At 39.2% G+C, this 23,354-nt stretch overlaps 1 protein-coding gene across 2 annotated transcripts; it reads right to left on the bottom strand.

The window, feature by feature from the left end:
- Positions 1 to 1,479: 1,479 nt before the first annotated feature.
- RAB43 (RAB43, member RAS oncogene family) lies at positions 1,480 to 18,177 on the bottom strand. Of its 2 annotated transcripts, none has more exons than XM_060765966.2 (3): positions 17,819 to 18,175; positions 10,751 to 10,934; positions 1,480 to 8,799 (listed from the first exon to the last, which is right to left on the bottom strand). In XM_060765966.2, exons 1-3 carry the CDS (start codon positions 18,065 to 18,067, stop codon positions 8,549 to 8,551), a joined length of 684 nt encoding a protein of 227 aa, XP_060621949.2. In that variant the 5' UTR covers positions 18,068 to 18,175; the 3' UTR covers positions 1,480 to 8,548. The 2 variants fall into 2 exon arrangements, with proteins under 2 accessions (XP_060621949.2, XP_060621950.2); XM_060765967.2 differs by lacking the exon at positions 1,480 to 8,799 and adding an exon at positions 8,806 to 9,026 and having other exon boundaries at positions 17,819 to 18,177.
- Positions 18,178 to 23,354: the final 5,177 nt, after the last annotated feature.

Here is a 23,354-nt window from a genome sequence, read left to right as displayed (position 1 = left end):
CTAAAGTTCCAAGCCTCACCATGTTAAAATTGACAAATTACAGGCAGTCCCCAAGTTATGAACAAGATAGGTTCTGTGGATTTGTTTCTTAAGTTGAATTTGTATGTTTGTTGGAACAGGTACATTTTAGTGTAATTCTTGCAAAATATTGTATTTTAGCTTTGGATAGCATAGAGAAGGGTTAACACCCCTGTGGTGTTTGTTTTGCTGCCTTTGCCCCTGTTCAAAAGATTTCACCTCATTTTGTCTCTGTGATCACTGGATTTGGAAAAATAAAATGGCTTGTTGTAGAAACAAGAATTGGTAAGAAAAGCTTCAGTGAATACACCTTTTCCTCGTGATAATTTTTCCAGGAGTGAATTTCCCTTCCTAGGGGTGTTTTATCCCTGTTCTTAACTATGAGTCATGAGTAAGTGGGATGTTTGTAACTCACAGACTGCATGTCTATGTTCTTGGGGAACTCAGTATGGAACTATTGATTTATGGACCTTGTCCCTAACCCAGTCGTCATCTAAGGTTGAGCTTTTCCAAACTCAGTGTTGTGATATGTTCATGTATCAGCTGCAGTGTGTAGGTGTGCCACACGAACATAACAAGATACCTCTGAGTCTATGTGCCATAAGCAATAAATCACACATTTAAAAAAATATAAATGCAAGGTTTGCATGAGCTTTTTTGTGTACTCATGCATTTTACTATTACAATTTATGCACATGCCTGTATCTCTTTTAAGGAGTTGGTTTAACTTGTGGTTTTGCTAGTAAAACTGAATTTCCGTGTTAAAAACTGATTTGTGTATCAAAATGGAGTGATACCAACATGATGTGTTTGGAAATCTCTGATCTAAGAACTTAAGAGTGATCATTGAAACATCAGTATATTTTAAAAGTCACTTGCAAGCCAATTAATGTATGTTCTAGATAAACTAGAACTAGAATCCTAGTCTTAGGTGAATGAATTCTGGGGAAAATACATGAGTTATTTTGGATTAAGTAGTGAAAAACACACTGAAGAAATCTTGCTGAATAAAAGATACAACTCCAGCAGCATAGGTTCTGTCACTCATTAACCATGTAGGCAGAAGTAACCCTAAAGTCACATAGAAATAACTGAACTGTGTAACTGCACACATATTCGTTGCTGTGGAAGTGTGTTGACCTGCTTGTGAGTTTCCCATTGAAATCTTTCCACTAGTGAAAAGGCAATGCTGGTTTAAAGAAATCTAGCTACTGCATTTTACATCAGTTGCAGTTTCGCAATACTCTTCAAGGACTGCACCACACAGAGCATGGTGCAGCAATCAAACTAGGAAAAGCTACATACTGGCAGGTTTGTATCACTGTGAACAAATCCGCTTCTCTAGGAAGGGATGCATCTTGGGTGGGAGAGATTATTTGGTGTCTAAAATTCATGACTAAAAGTTAGCTGATGAACTGTGATGGTTATGTATCACCATTAATAAATCACACATATGCAATGTAATAGCCAAATGCTCATTTTAATTATACACAGTACAACAGATTTGCTACAGTTTTGCTAAAATTTACAAAAAAAGCAGGTTTCATGGTTTTTAAAAATAAACTTTTTCCTTATAAATTCATAAATAGGTGACAGTAAATTGTCAAAATCAACTACTGTATGCAAACTTTGTTCCCTTGTCATCTTGCATTCCACCTCACCTGGTGAACACCATGCTAAGGAAAAGCAAGATAGTTGCCGGTGAACAGAAAGGTAGGCCCTGTGATTCATCCCAGAAGCCTTGATTATAACAAGCAATAAAACTGTTCTAAAACTGCAGAACACTTCAGTAACACCGGAGTTCTTAAAACCTTTTGGAATGATGTGAGCAAATTCAATATGAATCAGAGCTTTCTCCCCACTAAGTATGTGAGCCAGGCCTTCTCTTACACGCCGAGTGGAAGCTCTATGTCCCTAGGACATGAGGGGTTTTCTCTTTTTTAAAAACCACCTGATATCATCAAGCGAGGCACTATTACAGAGTAGGAAATGTCACTGAAAATACAGAGCACATGAGGAACCTCCAGAGACTGTCAGTATTTATCACTAGATATAACTAAAAATAACTTCACTGCTCAAAAAAGGGGTAGTACTCTATCAGATCCCACTCTGTGCAAACACCATACACAAAATACCTGAATCTATTATTTTGTTTTACTTTATGTAGGTTCTACCACCAGGTGACATGAGAGGCAGAATAAAATCTAAGACTCAAGACTAAAATTAAGATCAATGGGTAATACGCTCATACTTGAACATGAGTCACACTTGGGTCAGTGTGTCCCTATATCTTTTCCCCAAAAATGGGAAAGTAACTGCAGAAGGGGACAATATTTTCAACAGGCAAACGGGAAGGGAATAATTCCGGCATCATAGTCCTGAGCTGAACATCAGAAGCAAGGTTAGGCAATGTAACAGCCAAGCTAGGAATGCTGGTTGTACTGACCATCATACATCCAAGAATTGGTTCTATGTTTACAAAATATATATGCAATCTCGAGAAACCTTTATCTAAATTATATTATTTTTAGCAGAATGCGGACAGTTGCAAATAATCACATTTATTTTAAGTATGCCATTAAGCTACTGTCCTAATGTACAGGCGTATGTTTTCACTAAATCAGTGAGTCTTACTATCAAGCACATGTACACTTGTTTGCAACTTTAGGCACTGCTAATCTTCTCCTGATTAGGGCCAGTATATTTCCCTATTGTGTTTCCAGTACTTAAGACTATTACATTGCTTTCCCAAAAGACAGACAAAAACCAAAACAGGAAGCCTATGCCTGTTTCGCCAATGCCTTTCATATCCAAAATGCTGGCTCTTGTTTTATAAAATCTAGTTCATTACCGGACACAGAATTCCGGTTATATTACAAAAAGAAGGAGTGACACCCTCTGCAATCTACTCAGATTAAACAGGTTATTCAGTAAGATGAACAATACCACAATGAGAAAGGCATCTCACTGCACTGCAGTGAAGGTAAGAAACAACTTTCACAAGAATATACCTGAAGAGTGCACCATATTACAGGAGGGCATCATGAAGTGATCTCTCCATGTGGTTCCTAATCTTGTGAAATAATGTATGTATTAAAGTCTGGTCTTTCACATGGAGATCCCTCTTGCAAGATTTGTGTGAGGAGGGTTCTCAAAGAAGGAAACACTGCTCACTAGCAGCACAAGGAATCTAAAATCCTAAATAACAGGCATCAAAACAGATTGCCCTCAAATGTCTGGGAACCACTTAGAGGAAGAAAAAAAACCTCCCCTACTGTTTCTTACCACAATACAAATAAAAGGCCCTTGATTATTATCTATATATTAAGGGCATGCATGTGAATCACTCATACATTTTTATTTATTCAAGATGCAAAACAGCAAATAGAACGATATAAGCACTGTATATAATGCCAAATCATTCCAGATTCTCTCAGTATTTACCCTGTAACTTACTTACGAGCTATGCAAATTAATGTGGATTCTGAACTGTATTTAAGTGAGGCAGACACTCTAATCCTAAACATATGTTTGTAGAAGTCCCATGATCTCAGTGGAACTTACCCGCTGGTGCTCTAGTTTGGAAGAAAGACAAAATGTACTGCATCTATATTTAGATTTAATTCCTTACATTTCTTCCTTCTTCAAATCCTGACAGTTCAAGAAATTCATTAAAGTTGGGGGGTTTTTTTGGCTTTTACTTTTTTAATTACTGGAAAAGTTAGGAATAACAGTGCAGATCAGCAGCAGCATCCCAGGAAAGCCAAAACAAAAAAAGAGTCAGGTTGGACTAGGGAGAAAGAAAAGTAAACAGAGGAACATGGGCAACTAACAAGTTGGAAATCTAGTATGACATCTGTGGGTGGACAAGACAATAGATTGTGACAGCACTGTCCAAAACCCTATAGATTCCCTCGGATTTACATTTCTCAGTTTCACATAGGAAAAAGAGAAATGAGATTTTTTTTTCCCCCTGACAAACTCATGCTTTATGGAATGTACACAGTCACCCACAAGATTAACTGAGAATCAACTATATGTCTATTAACGTGGTTGGTTTTTGTTTCCATTTACACCCCATTCTTATTGTCGCAAAAATAGCTAGGTGTGCAAATCTACCAACTTCCAGCATTGACTCCTTTAAGGTATTTTGTAAAACATTAAAGGAAAGGCACTATACTAATATACATTAACAAGTATTTGCATAGACTCTGCATTAAATGAACTTTGTCAAAAGTTTCCTAAGACAGCTATCTTAAAAAACACTGTGCTGTCTGCAAAAATACTATTTATTTGGACAACCACAGTCTCAGGAACTGCATTTTGCTTGCTGTGGAGCAAAAACTTGATTTTAGCCTATAAAGTCATTAAGGAAATAGCTTAGGTAATTTATGTCATACACCTTATAATGGAAATGTTCAAATTATTACATGGTTTTAAGGCTGACAGCTACCTACTACAAGCAGACCACTTTCAAAAACTCTGATTTTTTTTAGAAGAATTCAGACAGGAAATCAATTTCTAATATTTATGCCACAGCTATCTTACTTCATTAATAATTTATTGTGCTCACTGCACAATTATACTATTGGACTGCCAAATTATTTTAGATACAAATACATCCCAATCTTGACCCAATTTGTACTGTAAAACATAGTATAGTATATATCTTACGAACAGTGCTTAAATATTAAATGTTTTTCAACAAGGAACAATTTATATGTCACAGATTATTGCATTCTATGATAGAATGGTAGAATACTTGAAGCACTCATTCGTCTAGGTAAACAACTGCTGACAGTGTAAATCAGTGGTCCTCAAACTTTTTAAACAGAGGGCCAGGCCACAGTCCCTCAAACTGTTGGAGGGCCAAATTATAATTTGAAAAAACTACATGAATTCCTATGCACACTGCACATATCTCATTTGTAGTGCAAAAAAACCACTTTAAAACAATACAATAATTAAAATGAAGAACAATTTAAACAAATATAAACTTATTAATATTTCAGTGGGAAGTGTGGGCCTGCTTTTGTCTGATAAGATAGGATTGTTGTTGTGTGCTTTCAAGTCGTTACAGACTTAGCTTGGGCCTCAGCGAGGGCCGGGTAAATGACCATGGAGGGCCGTATCTGGCCCCCGGGCCTTAGTTTGAGGACCCCTGGTATAATCACCCAGTTCTTGTGTGTTCTATAACTTCCCACTGATAATTCAAAAGTTTGCTTATGGGCCTAATTCTGTACTAGATTCATTCTGGCGAAGCCAGTCGTTTTCTTGATTTATAACATGTGTTGGGGGGAAGGGGGGGGGTAGAAGGTATCTTTGGTTTGGTAAAATGTTGTGTCCTGATCCAACAATAAAAAAATGTTGGTAATGTAAAGTTTCATAATAACTTGATTTAAGCAAGGAAACAATGTCTCTACAACACATGACTGAACTATACAAATTGTATGTACTGTGGTTGCCAGCCAATACCTATGAACACAATGATCTGACCAATCAGGTGTCTACTTCATCAGACAAGTATCTACAACCAACTTCATTATTATAAATCAATCAATGTTGTTTATCCATTAAGGCAGGGGTAAACAAAGCAATTATTATTATTATTATTATTATTATTATTATTATTATTATTTATAACCTGAATTTTCTCTCCACAAGCAGACTCAAAGCATAGCCCTTGAGACTATTTTCCACTGTAAGCTCCCCATATCAACACTAACATCACATATTTTTATGGCAGGGAGGCAAAAAAAAAAAAGGCAAAATAGCCAATTGTTATCCTGAAGGTTTCAGGCAGTATTGGCCATTCTGGGTGTCAACATAATGAGAGGGGGTGTAAGAGAGCAAAAATTGTGTGGGGTGACCATGTAGTTTTCCAGGGCTGGGGAGGGGGCAGATGGGCTATCCATTTCCATCCTACAATAGGCACCTATGGAATTTTTTCTACACTATGAATGAAATGTCTGTCTAATTTTCTTTAAAAAGGACAAAGTGCTTAATTTATTTTTACTGATAATGAGCTCTCCAAACCTGCCCTTTACAAGCTTTCATTTTAGAGGCAAATCACAGTCTAAGTGCCAGGGGATACAGACTCAGATTCTACAGCACTGTCTTCTATAGAGGATGTCTACAGGGGTTGCGTGGCACAAGACAACTGCACACTCTTTAAATAAAACTATTATAACTCCATCCTCATATCTACTTAACCCAAAATGATCACAGGCATAATGGCATTGGTTCTTCACATAGTTAACAGGAGAAGAGCCAGACAGCCCTCAGTTTAGTTTTCTTTTAGTTCACAGATAGTGTTTAGTTAACTGCTGGGAAATCAGCACATTTACAATCTGGATCCAACAGTGCTGGAAAATCTTGGAATAAAATACTATTTATGAGCAAAACCTCTCAGTCACACATCACCCTGCATTTTGTGACACTCACCCCAATAACTAGGTTAAGGCCCCTGTATTTGTTTATATCTACAAACACTTGAAATTAAAACCACTCTTTGACATTACAAATAAGAATGCAATAAACAATGCCCAATTTGGGTACTTCTTTCATAGAAAAGGTTAGAATGCGACAATTTCATTATACAGTCATCTGAAATTTGGTTTAAAAATCAAAATAGATAGCAACTTTTCATGTTTTGTGTAGAATAAATCTGATGAACCATACAGCCTTTAAAAAAAGATCTCTGACATCCTATCAGCATTATCATGATTGTCTGTTTTGTGCTAATGGAAATCGTCACAAATATTTTGATATTTCCAACAATAATGACCTGGATGAATGCTGCTCTTCTCAATCTGCATTTTTTAAACATTTTTCTGACATGATCAAGTTTTTTGCTTTGAAATATAGCCATTTTAGGGATATTAACTAAGCTCTAAAAATTAGTTTTAAAACATTGCAGACACATTGTTAATTCATCATATCTCAATGTTAAGGTGCTCCAAAAAGGAATCTGATTGTTGCTAATATTTGCACTTCAGAACTGCAGGCATATATTTAATCTGACATAAAATTCACCAAAAATATTAAAATTAAATATTCTGAACTTAAATAGTGATGCAGGTTTTGATTAACAGATTGTAGATTTTGTAGTAAAACTAAAAAAACTTCCATCAGCAGGGAGGAGATAAACCACTTGCAATTCAATTGCACAAAAGGACTAAATGTACAAATCATATAAAAGGAGTAATGTACAAATCATAAAATGTTGCATGTATTTGGAGCAAAATTATTATGAAAGAAAGCAGTTGTTATGTGATTTGTAGGGAGTTCATACCATGGGTGGTTGGTCGTTCTAGAAAATTCATCAGATATGAATTCAACATAACAACACACATAGTAATAAATATTTTTACATAATACTGGCTGGGAGAAATTTCAGAAGATGCAAATTCTGTGGTATCTGGAAAAGATGTTATTCTAGTCAGAATATCATCCTATGTATATATATAAAAAAGAAAAATGCTCCGACAACATTATTATTATTCATCAGCATGAGCAATAGGACTAACCTTCAATTGTTTTAGGTATTTTATAATAATTTAAAAAGCAGATGGCTAAGAAAGCAGTAGTCACAATATATCCTTTCCTCTAATGACATTGAATGTACATTTTGAAATTAATATACTAGAGGACTAAAAATCCACAATATTACATTCAACAAATAAACTATTCAGAAGGTACAAAATAGAAGATTAACATATCTATCTTAATATTGCAATCTTAAACCTTTTTGTTTGAAAATGAGCATTTACTTCCAATAATATTCCACTGAAATCAGTGAGTCCTACATCCAATGACTATGACAAGTTTCTTGCGGTGGATATTAAGGTAAATTATTGACTCTTACATCACATAGATGTACAGTACTGCTCATGCTGGTTTCTCTAGTTGTCTGAAAAACACCAAAGGGGGAAATCTGTGCAAGCCTATCCTCTCCCTTCACATAGGGTATAATTTCAGTGTCTAGGGAAACTTAACTTCTATGGAGGTTCCTCAGTCTGGACAAATGCCAGTTGCTTTGTCCTATGAGAAAATGACTCAAGTATTTCTTATCTGTAACACTCATTCAGAAAAACAGTGTAGCCCTATTGGAATTCTAATACTTGGTGGAATGTTAAGTGTTTAACGAGGCCTTGCTCACTTAAAAGTAGAAGTGTTGTTTCACTGAGGAGGTCCCACACACAAGGATTTACAACTGACACTGCAGCATTTCCCTGTCCATGCCCTTTCTGTACAGAAAGATTTCAGTAAGTTCTCTCTGTGCAACTCATTTTCAAACTGCTCTGCTTCCTGTTAGGAGAACCTGGCAGACACTACTGCCACGGACTTCTAGCTTTACGTAACAGTCCTTTCAGAATTAAGAACAACCCACAAACATTAATATCTAACCCACAAATGCACTGGGCTGGCAGAAAGTTGACACCAGATTCAGAGAGTGGCAGCTGGAGAACTGGGAAGGGAAGGTACACTAGATTCCAGTCACAATGAAAGAGATTTTTCATAAACTGTATCAGCAACCACACCCCCATCCTTCTACTACATCCTTGCTGTCAAGTTTGATGCTGTCTGTGTTTGGCTCACTGAACATGGGGCCTCCATGCCTCATCATGAGCTCTGTTGCCATCTTTACAAAAGCCTCCTCCACATTGCTGGAGTCCTTCGCAGATGTCTCTATGGCACAGGTGATATCATAGCGTTCAGCCAGACTCTGAGCCTCCTCTAGCTGAACCTCCCGAAGGTCACTTAGGTCAGACTTGTTTCCTGGCAGGAGAAAGTGGAATTGTTGACAGATTAACAATTTTTTAAACATGTAACTCCTGAGGTCAGTGTTCAACAAGAAGAGTCTAAGGGGAAAAAAGAGACAACAGCAGGGTCGCATGGAGAGCAGTAGGACACCAAAGGTGAAGCATATAGAAGGTTGGAGATGAGATGCCACTGTTATCTTGGAGGTGAGAAAGAGCAGAAGAAAGTGGAAGTTGAGAGAAAGTCTGTGGAAGAAGGATGAAGAAATCTGAGCCACTGCATATTATAAGATTTGCCCTCTGGATTCTGAATTGATATACAAATCACATCCAGGATTCAAATTCTGTGTATAATCGTATTCTAATGATAACAAAGCATACATCTTCAACACTGAAATTCTATGTCATAATAGCTCTATGCATTCCATCCATCTATCAGTTCTGTAACAATTGATCTTAATCTATATTTTAAACTATGAAGACTAACAAGTTTGATTTGCATAACCTTTCATGTTGGATCTGATGAAGTGGGCTGCTAAATAAACCTTTCTAGTCTTTAAGGTGCCATGAGACACATTATTGTCTTTGCTGCAGCATATGCAATATGCATACAGCAGGTATGGAAAAACTTCGGCCATCCAGCTGTTTTGGACTACAACTCCCAGAACTCCTAGCCAGCTTACTGGCTGTTAGGAATTATGAGAGTTGAAGTCAAAAACACCCGGAGAGCCAAAGTTTGCCCATGCTTGGCATACAGTCTCCCATCCTTATCTTTTATTGCATTTGTTTCAGGAACTAATATTACTGTCGTCATCTTGAAAACCTTTTTCATACTCTGCCTTCTTCCCAAAATTTAAACTCAAGGCAGGTGAGAGAATGACAATGAATATCTACAAGCTTTCTACTTCCAGCCTCAGAAAAATACTTGATACTGAGTTACTTACTTGACCAAATGGACAGTACAGTCTACCATTGCGATTATATCTGAATTCATAAATAGCCCTTGCTATTTAAAAGCTTGACAAGTCTATTGGAATTGAACATATTTGCATAATTTTTAACTACCACATCCCAGGATGAGAGATTAAAGCACAATAATAGAATCATGAAATCACAGTGTTGGAAGCAACCACAATGACCATTTAGTTCAACTTCTTGCCAGTCAGGAATATATAACAAAACCATTTCCAAAAGATGACCACCCACAGTGTATTGTTGAAGGCTTTCATGGCCGGAATCACTGGGTTGTTGTTGGTTTTTCTGGCTGTATGGCCATGTTCTAGAAGCATTCTCTCCTGATGTTTCGCCTGCATCCCCAGTGTGTTTTTAAATACAAAATTTGGGAAAGACATGGACAGCTATAGCAATCTCAACCAACTACTAGAAGTATCAAAAATGAAACTCACTAGATGACCTTAATTTAGTCATTCCCTTTGAGCCTAACCTACCCCACAGGGCTGTCATGAGATCAAATAGGAGGAAAGAAAACCACAAGCTCACTGAAAGAAAGGCAGGAAATCAAAGTAACTGATACTTTTTAAAAAAGACACATTATGAATTTTGACAATTTCTCTTAGTGACCAGGACAGCAATTTAATCTGCTAAAATAAGTGTGAAAAATTTATTCATCATCAAGATGTATTGGAAACAGAAATATAACTCTGCTTGATCACCTACAATTAAGAGAGCCAGCAACAAACTGGTGTAGTGATGGGTTAGGGACTTTGGGAGATCAGCCATGGAAATCCACTGGGTAACTTACACAAGGGCAATAGAAAATTTACACAAGGGCAATAGAAAATTTTCTCTGAATGAACCATGGCAAGAAAATGCTAGGATAGTCAGCTTACATTTGACCCAAGTAAAAAAGAAGTTGAAGGCACACAACAACTATAATTTGCTAGTGTCTCTGAAACTATTTCTATTATAATTTCTACTCCCCATGCATTGAAATAACCTACCACACTCACCAATAAGCAACTGTACTATGTTGGAGCCTGCATACTTCCTCACATCCTCGATCCAGCGAGGAATCGACTGGAAAGAGCTCCTCTTGCTGATGTCATAGGCCAGGATAGCTCCATTGGCGCTTCGGTAATAACTCTGAGTAATGGTCCGAAACCTTTCCTGACCAGCTGTGTCCCAGATCTGCAACTAAAAAAATCAAAAAGAAGTTGACCTCTTCACCTTTACCTGCACCTCTTGGGATTTTTTTTTTTTTTGCTGTGGATGACAAGCATAAGACAGGTTCATTTTGAATTTAGTCTTCCAAAAAATAAAAATTCATTCAAAGGAAAATGACTGAACACAAGTGTACTTTTGTTGCTGCTTAAAATGTCCTTCAAAAGATTACAGTGCTTTTGTATGGGGGTGGGAACGCTGGCATCTGGGTATGCAAGACATGCAGGGACTAATGTAACTCTCATCTAGCAGCCCCAGTAGTCATGCAGAGAGATACCTCTGAGAGGTAGCTTGATCTCTTGCAGACTGGTTTTAGGCCTGGTCATGGAATGGAGACAGCTTTGGTCGCCTTGGTGGATGACCTCTGCAGAGAGCTAGTTGGAGAAGAGTACCAGTTCACACACATTGCAAATATTTAAGAGTTTTATCAGTCATTCAAAGAGGTTCTTCTTTCTTTATGACTACCAATAGTCTTTTTGCATTCTTTCCTGATGTTATCTATGATATTGGTCCACAGTTCTTCTGGTTCACGATCAATTATTTAGTTGTGCAAATTTGTTTTTAAATAACATAAAATAAATTGTAGAAGTTACTCAGTCTACAAAGTTATTAATAATGCTTTCCACACTTGCCCTTCTTACTGAAATGTTACCTCTATCCTGCAGCTCTAATACAACCTATGAGAATTCATCCTGCAGGTTTAATGCAGCCTCTGGGAATTCACAATTTAGCTGTAAACTTCTTTCACATGGCCTTCTCACTCCCTTCAAAAGATTATATATTTGATTCTCTCTTTCTATTCTCTAAATGCATCACAAGGAAATGTATTATCTCCAATTGCTGACTGCTGACAATGGAATTTTTTTTTTCAGGGGTGGAAGATGAACAACCCTTTTCAGCCTATGCTGTGAAATTCCACCTCTCTAAACTGACTCCCTGTATTCAGCCTTTTAGAAAATCTCAGCTGGTAAAAATTGCTTTTAAAAGTCTATACTGCACAACATGGGGATTGTATGGTGGTGGTGGTGGGGGGGGGGGGGATAGTTGCCGATGGAGGCAGAAGGACTAATCTCTGGTGCTGTGAGCTCCTGTTGAACTTCTTGTCCACTGCCTTTTTGACAACAAAGCTTTTTCAAAAACCACACTGCAGTGTCGGGGAGCAGTGAGTTTGAAAGAGAAGAGAGAAGGATGGATCTGAAGATTTATGTCTGAGTACATGCCCACTTTGTGATGACCCAGTTCCCTGCTATTCCCTTACTTGAATCTATATGAGAAAGTGGTCACTATTCAGCTTAATAGTGAACTTAAAAGCTGTAAAGGTGTCTTCTGTTCAAGAAAACTACTATGCCTTATTTTAGCTGAGTATTCCTTATCTGAAATGCCTGAAACCATAAGTGTTTTCAATTTGGATTTTTTTCTTATGGATTTTGGAATACCTGTATTTGTATATATATATACAGAATGAGGTATCTTGGAGATGAGACCCAAGTCCAAATACAAAATTCATTTTGTTTCACTTAGCCTGCCGATCATTTTATACAGTTTTAAATAATTATATGAATAAAACTAACTTTATTTTCTGTGTATTTCAGATTTTGAAACTCCAGATAAGAGATGTTCAATTTATAATCTACTGCCTTTTGCAACCAAATATATGGCAATTATGTATCCCTTATAAAGAATCCCTTAATTTTTACTCAATAAAAATGTCTATCTGAGCTAGAAGAAAATACGTACAGTAGGCAGAATACAAACTTCAAGTATGTGATACAGAGAGAAGGAAACTCATAAAATGGCAAATTCATTGCCAGTTTAGCAAGATAACACAGATAACACATCTGCCACATTTTATCTTCTAGTATGCATGTTGTCAAAATCTTGCGTATGAGAAACTTTTCAACCAAGACACTGGACACCACTAAGGTGAAACTGTTTTTTAATTTCATAATCCACCCAGAAATAGCTGCGATCCTAGGTTATTCTACTAGTGTGATCTAAATGGAATATGTGTACACCTGTTTTTTCTACAGTTGATGCATGCCATTGCCAATCATAGGCCATTTATTTTTACTTTCTGCCACGTATAAGGAAGCTTCTTTAATTTTTTAGCTGGAGTTGCTTTAGTTGGCAGAAACACCTGGTACTAGGTGGAGTCCCAGGAAGGAAATGACTTGTAATCTATTTGTCTAAACTCAGCTGCACTCTCACAAGCAAAAAACTCTGGCAACTGAAGAGAAAAAGAAGGAAAAATATCATAGATGAAGGGCATAAGCAGCAAACAGTTATAAAAATCCAACTTTTAATTGTTAATCAAATAAAATATCTTCTAATACATTACATACCCAGGGGAAGAAATATCAGTTCATTTATTATACTTATTTTTGTTGTCTATGCACTGGTTGTCACAGAATGTCCAGTCTTAAATTATTTGCTATCCTAAACTTGGCATATATCCATAAGAGGTAAATTAAACTGTATGTAATATTTATTTGGCATTTTCCCAAAGAAAAAACAGCTATTGTAAATTTATGTTGCTTATATTGAAGACCACATCTATTGTAGTTGGAACAACACTGTCTCCATCCTCCCTGCTCTTTCTGACATACTATACCTTGGATGACAACACTACCAGTTAATGTGAATGATCTACCTAAATATTGTTTATTTAATATATGTATATATCCCATCTTTCTTCCAATTTATACATTTATTTATATCCTTCCTTTCTTACAAACAGAGGTATGAGTGAATATTACTATGAAAAGGGAAATTTTAATTTGTCCAAGCAGGATCTTTAGGTCTACTCCAGCTGTGCGTATCTACCATTACATTCTTGGTTTGTGAAACTTATGCAAACTCACAGAAAATACAAAGTGACTGGTTTCAGTACTCTGGCTAGCTGTCCTAGTGTTCTGGTCATAACACCTGGTCTCCTGACTCAAGCCAAACAGCAGTATAGAAAGACACAAGCAAGCCTACAGAATGAAAATCTTATGATACTGCAAAAAATTAAAAGAAGAAATTCTGCATTCCTACTAGCACCTGTTTCCTTTTGATCTGTTTGCATGCCATATTCCCAAACCAGTTTCTGAACTTGGGGGAATGTCAAGGGTAGACTCTGTGGGGACACTCTCCAAGAAGGAAAAGGAAAACAAAGCAACTGGGGCGAATATATCATGTTCTTCTGAAAACAGATGAGATTTCTGCCTCCTTTTATAATGGACATAATTTCTCTTATTTAAAAAAACTATTAGACATACAGAAATGGAAATCAATTACAGGCCATAGTAAATGACTAAGGCTTGTATCAGTTGACACAACCACAAAGCGGTCCATCCCAAAGTATAGTGGCCCCTCCACAGATGGGGTTAGAGGTGAAGGACCCCCGCAAAAGTGTGTGTGTGTGTGTGTGTGTATGTATGTATGTGTATGTGTGTGTGTGTGTGTGTATATATATATATATATATATATTCTGGTGAAGATGACCTTACATCTGTAGAACCTAGAGATTTCTAGAAAGACCATATCAATCATATCTGTGAATAATCAAATTCACAAAAGTCAAACCTTCAAATGTGGAGGACTGACTGTACAATTTTTACTTGCACACAGAGAATATTCAAGTATAATCTTATTTTCTGAGTAATTCAGGGAATCAATATCTGGAATATTTTAGCCATAAGAGTATTATAAATATAACCCAGTATCTTTGGGAGTCATAGTTAAAAGAAATTCAACTGGATCAAGAATTAAGTACAGGCAGTTGCTGGGCAGAGAATTTCTCTCAAACGAGCTCCCAATGACAACCCTAATGACATTGCGAAATTGTGACTGATAGGGTAAAGGATGGTCTTAAATGGGGAAAATGTGGTACAGGAGGAATTCCACAAAATCAAATGACTATGCTATTTATCAGTGAAAAACAACTCTTGGGGCCAACCCATTTTTTCTTTTAACAACACAGCCCAATGGAAAAAAAATATTCTTGGTACCTTGGTTTTTATACCTGGGTTATTTGGAGTGCTGATTCAGAACACTGTATTGGATAGATTGCATCAATTCTAGTTTCTTGCGTATGGTTATCATTATTTTCTATGTGTGAGCAGATGGTGACTGGTAGATGGCATATGTTCTATGTCTCAAAAACTAGAGCTGACAGAGGAAAACTAGTGACATTTTTGGAATTGGCAGGTCAAATATACCCAAAAACAAGTCTAACATTTGAGGAACCAAAATGTGTGTTCAATATTTTCTTTTTCTTTCTACTGCACTGTGAATGGGGTCATGAGCTGAGATTACTTTGCTTGAACAGCTTGGGTTCAAATCCTGCTATGAACTCGCTCTAAACAACAAGTCCTAAGAATGGCTCTAAGGTAATGAGCTCAGCATTTATTCTGGAAAAACAACATTGTTTTCCTACTTGTTCCATTTCCAAGTTGAGATCTGGAAAAATTGTCTATTTACTTTCCCAGTACTTTGAACAGTTTTCTAGGCCACTTTGGAAAGCTATGTCAGATGACAAAGCAGTTGCACAACAAACTCAACTACAATTTTTTTTCAGAAATCTGTTCAGCACTATTGGAAGCAGTTTTCCAAATCTGTTTAGAAAATCCTGTTATAATATTCAGATAATTTCATACAAAACCAAGTGTGTTTTAGCCCCTCTTTGTCTCATTATTTATCTGCACTTGGCAAAATACATGTTAATACAGGACAGGTAGTATTGTGAGTACTAATGGGAAGTACACTGTATAAATTATAAATTTATGCAGCAGAAATGAAGTGAGATGTTTTAATTAGCAAACAGCCTTCATTTTCAGTATCTTAGTATGAAAGACGGGTTAATATGATGTTTACTATATAACCTAATCTTTTACCATCAGGAACATATAAGTAGTCAATAGAGCTAGAGGCCCACTACTTCTATATGTTAAGTGTCTCTAGAAAAGAATGAAACACTGATTTGTAGATAGGCACTGTGTTAACTTGCTTTCAAAATGCTAAGTGTGTTTTTTTTTAAAAAAAAGAAAAAAAGAATTAGTTTACTCAAGTAAGCTTTTACAGAATTGATATCATGCCCTGCATACATGTATAAGTTTAGCACAAAAGAATGCCATGCATGCAAGGAAATGCTGCACATACAAGAGCTGACGTGTAACTAATATATAATGGCATTAGTATGAAAGTGAGTGCAGAAGTTGAGAGCAGCAAACAAACAAAGTAATTTGGAGCTCCCAGGGAGAAGTGAGTTCACCTTTCGTGGTGCAAATACAAGCTCTTGTAGTTAACAGCACTCAATAGATACACAATACAGATTGGAAAAGAAGTCTATAAATATTTATATATATCACACAGAGATTGAAAAACGAGTTAGCTGGATGACAACAGAAGGTTCTGATTACTGGCTCACTCAGTAGTATGAAAGTAAGCCCTGCTAGCACAGTGACGTTTCAGTGACCTGATCTGTTAGTGATCTGTTACTTTAAAGTTGTTGCACCCTTTTGGGAGCCTAATTTGGAGGAAGCCTGAAAGATCCTCCAGCAAGTTGTTCCCGTACAGTCAACCTTGGAAGCTTTTCCATAATTCATGTGCGCTTCCAGATAAGCAGGCAATACTCTTCCAGGTTCTTCTGCACAGGGTGCACCGCACCTGAGGCTCTTTATCTTTCTGGCCCTGAGGGCAGGCGGAGGGACATAGTTCTACTTTGGAACAGTAAGTTCTGTAACGTATTTCAGCACAAAGAATTGGAAACTCTAGTTTCTAGATTGCATCTCCTCCTATGAAACCACACAAGCCCTGAGGTCCTCTGGAGAGGCCCTGCTCTCGGTCCTGCGATCGTCTCAAGTGCAACTGGTGGGAATGTGAGCGAGGGCCTTTTCAGTGGTAGCCCCACGACTCTGGAACTCCCTTCCTAAAGCGGTTAGAACAGCTCCCTCCTTGCTTTCATTGAGAAACCAAGTAAAAACCTTTCTATGGATAATAGTAATATTGCAAATACCAATGGATACATTTTAATGGACTTGACTACGGCCTAGGAACTGATTATTAGTTCAGATTTTTAAAACTTTATTGAATGTTTAAACTGTGTTGGGTAATCTATTATGTCGTCACCAATTTTATAATTTTACATTACATATGTCTGTGGTGTGATTATTATGCTCCTTTTTGATAATAATAATAATGCTCTCTAATGTCTGTTGTTATACGTTTGTTCGACGCTTTGAGTCCCAATTGGGAGAAAAGCAGGATAGAAATAAATAAATAAATAGTTGCGCAAGCACAACTTTTTCGGCAACAAACCCCCTCCATTGAGTAAAACCAGCAAACCCTTTCACAGGTTGCCGATGCCAATCCGACATCACACCAGCTGCTCAGCTCAATGCTCTGGAATTGTAGTTTGGTGAGGAAGGAGGAAGAGACTTTGTGGAACTACATCAACCACGATTCCATGGAATTGAGCCTTGGCAGTTTAAAGTGGTATCAAACTGTGTTACATCTATGGAGTAGATACACTACTGGCATCATTACTAATATCAATGTTATATACTTGCAGAGCATTGAGCCATGGCAGTTAAAAATGGGGCCAAACTGCATTGATATTATAGTGTAGGCAAACTTGGGCCCTTTGGGTGTTTTGGACTTCAACTCCCACCATTCCTAACAGCCTCAGGCCCTTTCCTTTTCAGCTTAAGCGGCTGAGGGGGAAAAGGAAGGGGCCTGAGGCTGTTAGGAATGGTGGGAGTTGAAGTCCAAAACACCCAAAGGGCCCAAGTTTGCCCAGGCCTAGTTTAGACACTTTACTTTTCCCTGCTTCTCTCTCAGGTGGCGCTGCTTTAAGGCCCCACACCCGCACAGACCTTGACCCGCTTGCCCTGGATCTCGAGGCTCTTCATGGTGAAGTCCACGCCGATGGTGTTGCCCTGGCGCTCGGCGAAGGCCCCGGTCTTGAAGCGCTGGACCAGGCACGTCTTGCCCACGCTGGCGTCGCCGATCAGCACCAGCTTGAAGAGGAAGTCGTAGCGCTCCTCCGGGTCCGGCCCGGCGGAGAATGGCGACGCCACTGACGACGACGACGAAGAGGAGGAGGCCGAGGGGAGGCCCGGCATCACGACGGCGAGGGAGGGAGGCCTAGCCCGCGCGCCTCCAACCGCCGCCTCAGCAGCAGCAGCAGCATCTTCCCCGGCCGGGCCGGACTGGGGGACAGAGTGCGCATGCGCAAACCCTCCCTCGCGCGCTCCCTCCCTCCCTCCCTCCCTCCCTCCCTCCCTCGCGCGCTCTGAGGAGAGAAGCGTCGCCTGAGGCAGACAGGCCCGCCTTGTCTGTGAGGGCAGGTTGGGCCTACTGCTCTCGCCAAAGAGTCACCCAACAAAGATCCACCTAGTCAAAGCCATGGTATTCCCTGTAGTAACCTACGGATGTGAGAGCTGGACCTTAGGGAAGGCTGAGCGAAGGAAGATCGATGCTTTTGAGCTGTGGTGTTGGAGGAAAGTTCTGAGAGTGCCTTGGACTGCGAGAAGATGCAACCAGTCCATCCTCCAGGAAATAAAGCCCGACTGCTCACTGGAGGGAAGGATACTAGAGACAAAGTTGAAGTACTTTGGCCACATCATGAGGAGACAGCAAAGCCTAGAGAAGACAATTATGCTGGGGAAAGTGAAAGGCAAAAGGAAGAGGGGCCAACCAAGGGCAAGATGGATGGATGGCATCCTTGAAGTGACTGGACTGACCTTGAAGGAGCTGGGGGTGGTGATGGCTGACAGGGAGCTCTGGCGTGGACTGGTCCATGAGGTCACAAAGAGTTGGAGACGACTGAACAACAACAACAACAATTGTTAACAACGCACGCAGTCGCACGTTAGGGATCCTGTCAATGGGAAACGAGCCTCCTCGCACCTCTGAGAGAAAGAAGTTGGCACCATCAGCTTCCAGACCTAAGCTTGAGCCTGCTGCCCTCTCAATCTAAAGCAAACTTGGGCCTTCCAGGTATTTTGGACTCCTAAGTCAAACAATTGCTGTTAGGAATTGTAGGAGTTGAAATCCAAAACACCTAGAGCAGTGGTTCTCAACCCTGTGGGGGTCGTGAGGGGGTGTTAGAGGGGTCACCAAAGACCATCAGAAAACACAATATTTTCTGTTGGTCATGGGGGTTCTGTGTGGGAAGTTTGGGCCAATTCAATCGTTGTTGGGGTTCAGAATGTTCTTTGTAGGTGAACTATAAATCCCAGCAATTACAACTCGCAAGTGTCAAGGTCTATTTCCCCCAAACACCACTTGTGTTCACGTTTGGGCATATTGAGTATCCGTGCCAAGTTTGGTCCAGATCCATTATTGTTTGAGTCCACAGTGCTCTCTGGATGTAGGTGAACTACAACTCCCAAACTCACAGTCAATGCCCACCAAACCCTTCCAGTATTTTCTGTTGGTCATGGGAGTTCCATGTGCCAGGTTTGCTTCAATTCCATCATTGGTGGAGTTTGAAATGCTCTTTTTAGGTGAACTATAAATCACAGCAACTACAACTCCCAATTGACAAAATCAACCCCCCGTCAGATCCATTACTGTTTGAGTCCACAGTGCTCTCTGGATGTAGGTGAACTACAACTCCCAAACTCACGGTCAATGCCCACCAAACCCTTCCAGTATTTTCTGTTGGTCATGGGAGTTCCATGTGCCAGTTTTGCTTCAATTCCATCATTGGTGGAGTTTGAAATGCTCTTTGTAGGTGAACTATAAATCACAGCAACTACAACTCCCAATTGACAAAATCAACCCCCCGTCAGATCCATTACTGTTTGAGTCCACAGTGCTCTCTGGATGTAGGTGAACTACAACTCCCAAACTCACGGTCAATGCCCACCAAACCCTTCCAGTATTTTCTGTTGGTCATGGGAGTTCCATGTGCCAGGTTTGCTTCAATTCCATCATTGGTGGAGTTTGAAATGCTCTTTGTAGGTGAACTATAAATCACAGCAACTACAACTCCCAATTGACAAAATCAACCCCCCGTCAGATCCATTACTGTTTGAGTCCACAGTGCTCTCTGGATGTAGGTGAACTACAACTCCCAAACTCACAGTCAATGCCCACCAAACCCTTCCAGTATTTTCTGTTGGTCATGGGAGTTCCATGTGCCAGGTTTGCTTCAATTCCATCATTGGTGGAGTTTGAAATGCTCTTTGTAGGTGAACTATAAATCACAGCAACTACAACTCCCAATTGACAAAATCAACCCCCCGTCAGATCCATTACTGTTTGAGTCCACAGTGCTCTCTGGATGTAGGTGAACTACAACTCCCAAACTCACGGTCAATGCCCACCAAACCCTTCCAGTATTTTCTGTTGGTCATGGGAGTTCCATGTGCCAAGTTTGCTTCAATTCCATCATTGGTGGAGTTCGGAATGCTCTTTGATTTTAGGTGAACTATAAATCATAGCAACTACAACTCCCAATTGACAAAATCAACCCCCTGCCCAACCCACCAGTATTCAAATTTGGGCATATCGGGTATTTGTGCCAAAGTTGGTCCAGTGAATGGAAATACATCCTGCATATTAGGTATTTACATTACAATTCATAACAGTAGCAAAATTACAGTTATGAAGCAACAACGAAAATAATGTTGTGGTTGGGGGTCATCACAACATGAGGATCTGTATTAAGGGCTCACGGCATTAAGAAGGTTGAGAAACACTGACCTAGAGGATACCCCCTAACTATTTTAATGTACTACTGTGGACAAAACACTACCAATGTGCATAGATAACATTTACTGTGGCCAGAAGAAACATCTGCATGCCTCTGCCCTGCTCCCACTGATGAGTGTACAAGAGCTGCTCCTATTACGTCAGGGACCCAGCCTTTTCTGGGCTTCCTTTTGGATTAACCATTTCACATCTGATTTCTTTAAGAAAGGTTGTATAAGTACCATCTGCACCCAGTGATTTGTCTGTTTTCAGGCTTGTGACAAGAGCATCACCTCTTGTTACTATGCTTTGCCTTATTTCCGTTTCCTTCCAGGAAATATCTGTCTAAGCACTTCAGGACATCTGTCTGAGTTCTCTCCTGAAGACACACAAATAATCCAGCTTTTATGAAATGTCCTTGTCCTCCTTTACTACTCCTTTATATCCTTGGCTAAACAGCACAATTACCTTTTTAGCTGATTTTGTGTTTCTGGTGCATTTCAAGTTTTTAAATTTAAAGACCTCACTGCCTCTGATGATGCTTGCCATAGATGCAGGCGAAACGTCAGGAGAGAATGCCTCTAGACCAGGAGTCCACAAACTTTTTAATCAGAGGGCCAGGTTACAGTCCCTCAGAGGGCCGGATTATAATTTGAAAAAACATGTATGAATTCCTATGCACACTGCACATATCTTATTTACAGTGCTAAAACACTTTAAAACCATGCAATTATTAAAATGAAGAACAATTTTAACAAATATAAACTTATTAGTATTTCAATGGGAAGTGTAGGCCTGCTTTTGGCTGATGAGATAGGATTGTTGTTGTTGTTGTGTGCTTTCAAGTCATTTCAGACTTAAGTTGACCCTGAGTGAGGGCCGGATAAATGACCTTGGAGGGCTGTATCTGGCCCCCGGGCCTTAGTTTGAGGACCCCTGCTCTAGACCATGGCCATATAGCCTGAAAAAACCTACAACAACCCATTGTTTTTAATGTTAATAAAGTGCTCTTAAAATGCCTATTTTCATCCTTACCATCTTTTCTTTCCTTACCCTTTTCTCTCATGCAGAATTGTTTTTCCATTTTGTTATTTGCATTTAGCCAAGATTTCCATTTTCTGAAGAAAACATTTTTCTCCAATAGCTTCCTTGATGCTATTCCTATGCTAGTGCCTCCAGTAATTGGTTCCATACCCAATTGTTCTAGGGTATGTTTGTGTAGGATATAATAATAATAATAATAATAATAATACTTTATTTATACCCCGCTACCATCTCCCAAGGGACTCGGTGCGGCTTACATGAGGCCGAGCCCACAATACGTCAATAATAAAGCAATAACAACAAATAATACAAAACAATAAAATAAAACTCATATCAAAAATAAGCAATAAACATTAACAGTAACACAACAACAGTTAAAACCTATGGCTGGGCCAGATGTAATAATTAAAATTTAAAGATAATGTTGAGCATGAACAGATGAAATATGAACTAGGATAGAGTTTTCAGAGAGGGATGGGGCATGCAGACATTCCTAGATCCATAGTAAAGTGCATTTAGAGGACATATTGCTGGGGGTTTCCTTATTCTGGGAAGGCACACTGGAACAACCACGTTTTCAGGCTCCTCCTAAAAACTGCCAAAGTTGGGGCATGCCTGATGTCCTTGAGGAATGAGTTCCAGAGTCGAGGGGCCACCACCTAGAATGCCCTCTCTCTCTCGTCTCCACCAATCACGCCTTCGATGGAGGTGGGAGCGTGAGCAGGACCTCTCCAGATGATTGAAGGGGTCATGTGGGTTCGTACACAGAAATGCGGTCACACAGGTAGGAGGGTCCCAAACCGTTCAGGGCTTTGTAGGTAAGAACCTGCACCTTGAATTGGGACCGGAAAATGAACGGCAGCCAGTGGAGCTCCTTAAACAGAAGGGTTGACCGCTCCCTGTAAGGAGCACCAGTTAACAACCTGGCCGCCGCCCGCTGAACCAATTGGAATTTCCGGGCCGTTTTCAAGGGTTGCCCCACGTAGAGTGCATTACAGTAATCCAATCTGGAGGTGACTAAGGCATGGACCATCCTGGCCAGATCCGCCTTCACAAGGTACGGTCGGAGTTGGCGCAAGAGTCTTAGTTGTGCAAAGGCCCTCCCTGCCACCGCCGACGCCTGAGCCTCAAGCGTAAGTGATGAGTCCAGGAGGATGCCCAGACTGCGTACCTGTGATTTCAGGGGGAGTGCAACCCCGTCCAACACAGGATATCTAGAACTTTTTTCACTTTTGATAAGAATATACATTTATCCGATTTATGTAAGCAAAATTAATATACCCCTTTAACTGATTTACTTAAACCATATTTACTTAAACCAAAAGCAATTACTCTTAACTCCCTGATATAGAGTATGCCATGCATGCATAATACTCCTTACAAGCCCCAAATGCATAATTTAGTTCTAATATATAAGCTCTGCTGCTACAACACATCAGCTTCATGCAGCAGATCATCCAACTTGTTTTAAAAGCCAGTTTCAAAATAATTTGCTATTCAGGAAATCACATTTGTTAATGAGGAAATAAAATATTGGAATCATCATGCAGTAAATTGTGCTTTCAGTTATTTTGCATTTTGCTGATGAAGTGATGAATATCTATAGCAAAGCTCTAATAGATCTCTCAGGAAGAAATGCTATTAGAATTGCGAGAGGTTGTTTTT

Source organism: Anolis sagrei, chromosome 2 (assembly GCF_037176765.1).
Source record: "Anolis sagrei isolate rAnoSag1 chromosome 2, rAnoSag1.mat, whole genome shotgun sequence".
NCBI lineage: Eukaryota > Metazoa > Chordata > Lepidosauria > Squamata > Dactyloidae > Anolis > Anolis sagrei.
This window is presented reverse-complemented; position numbering and strand designations above follow the sequence as displayed.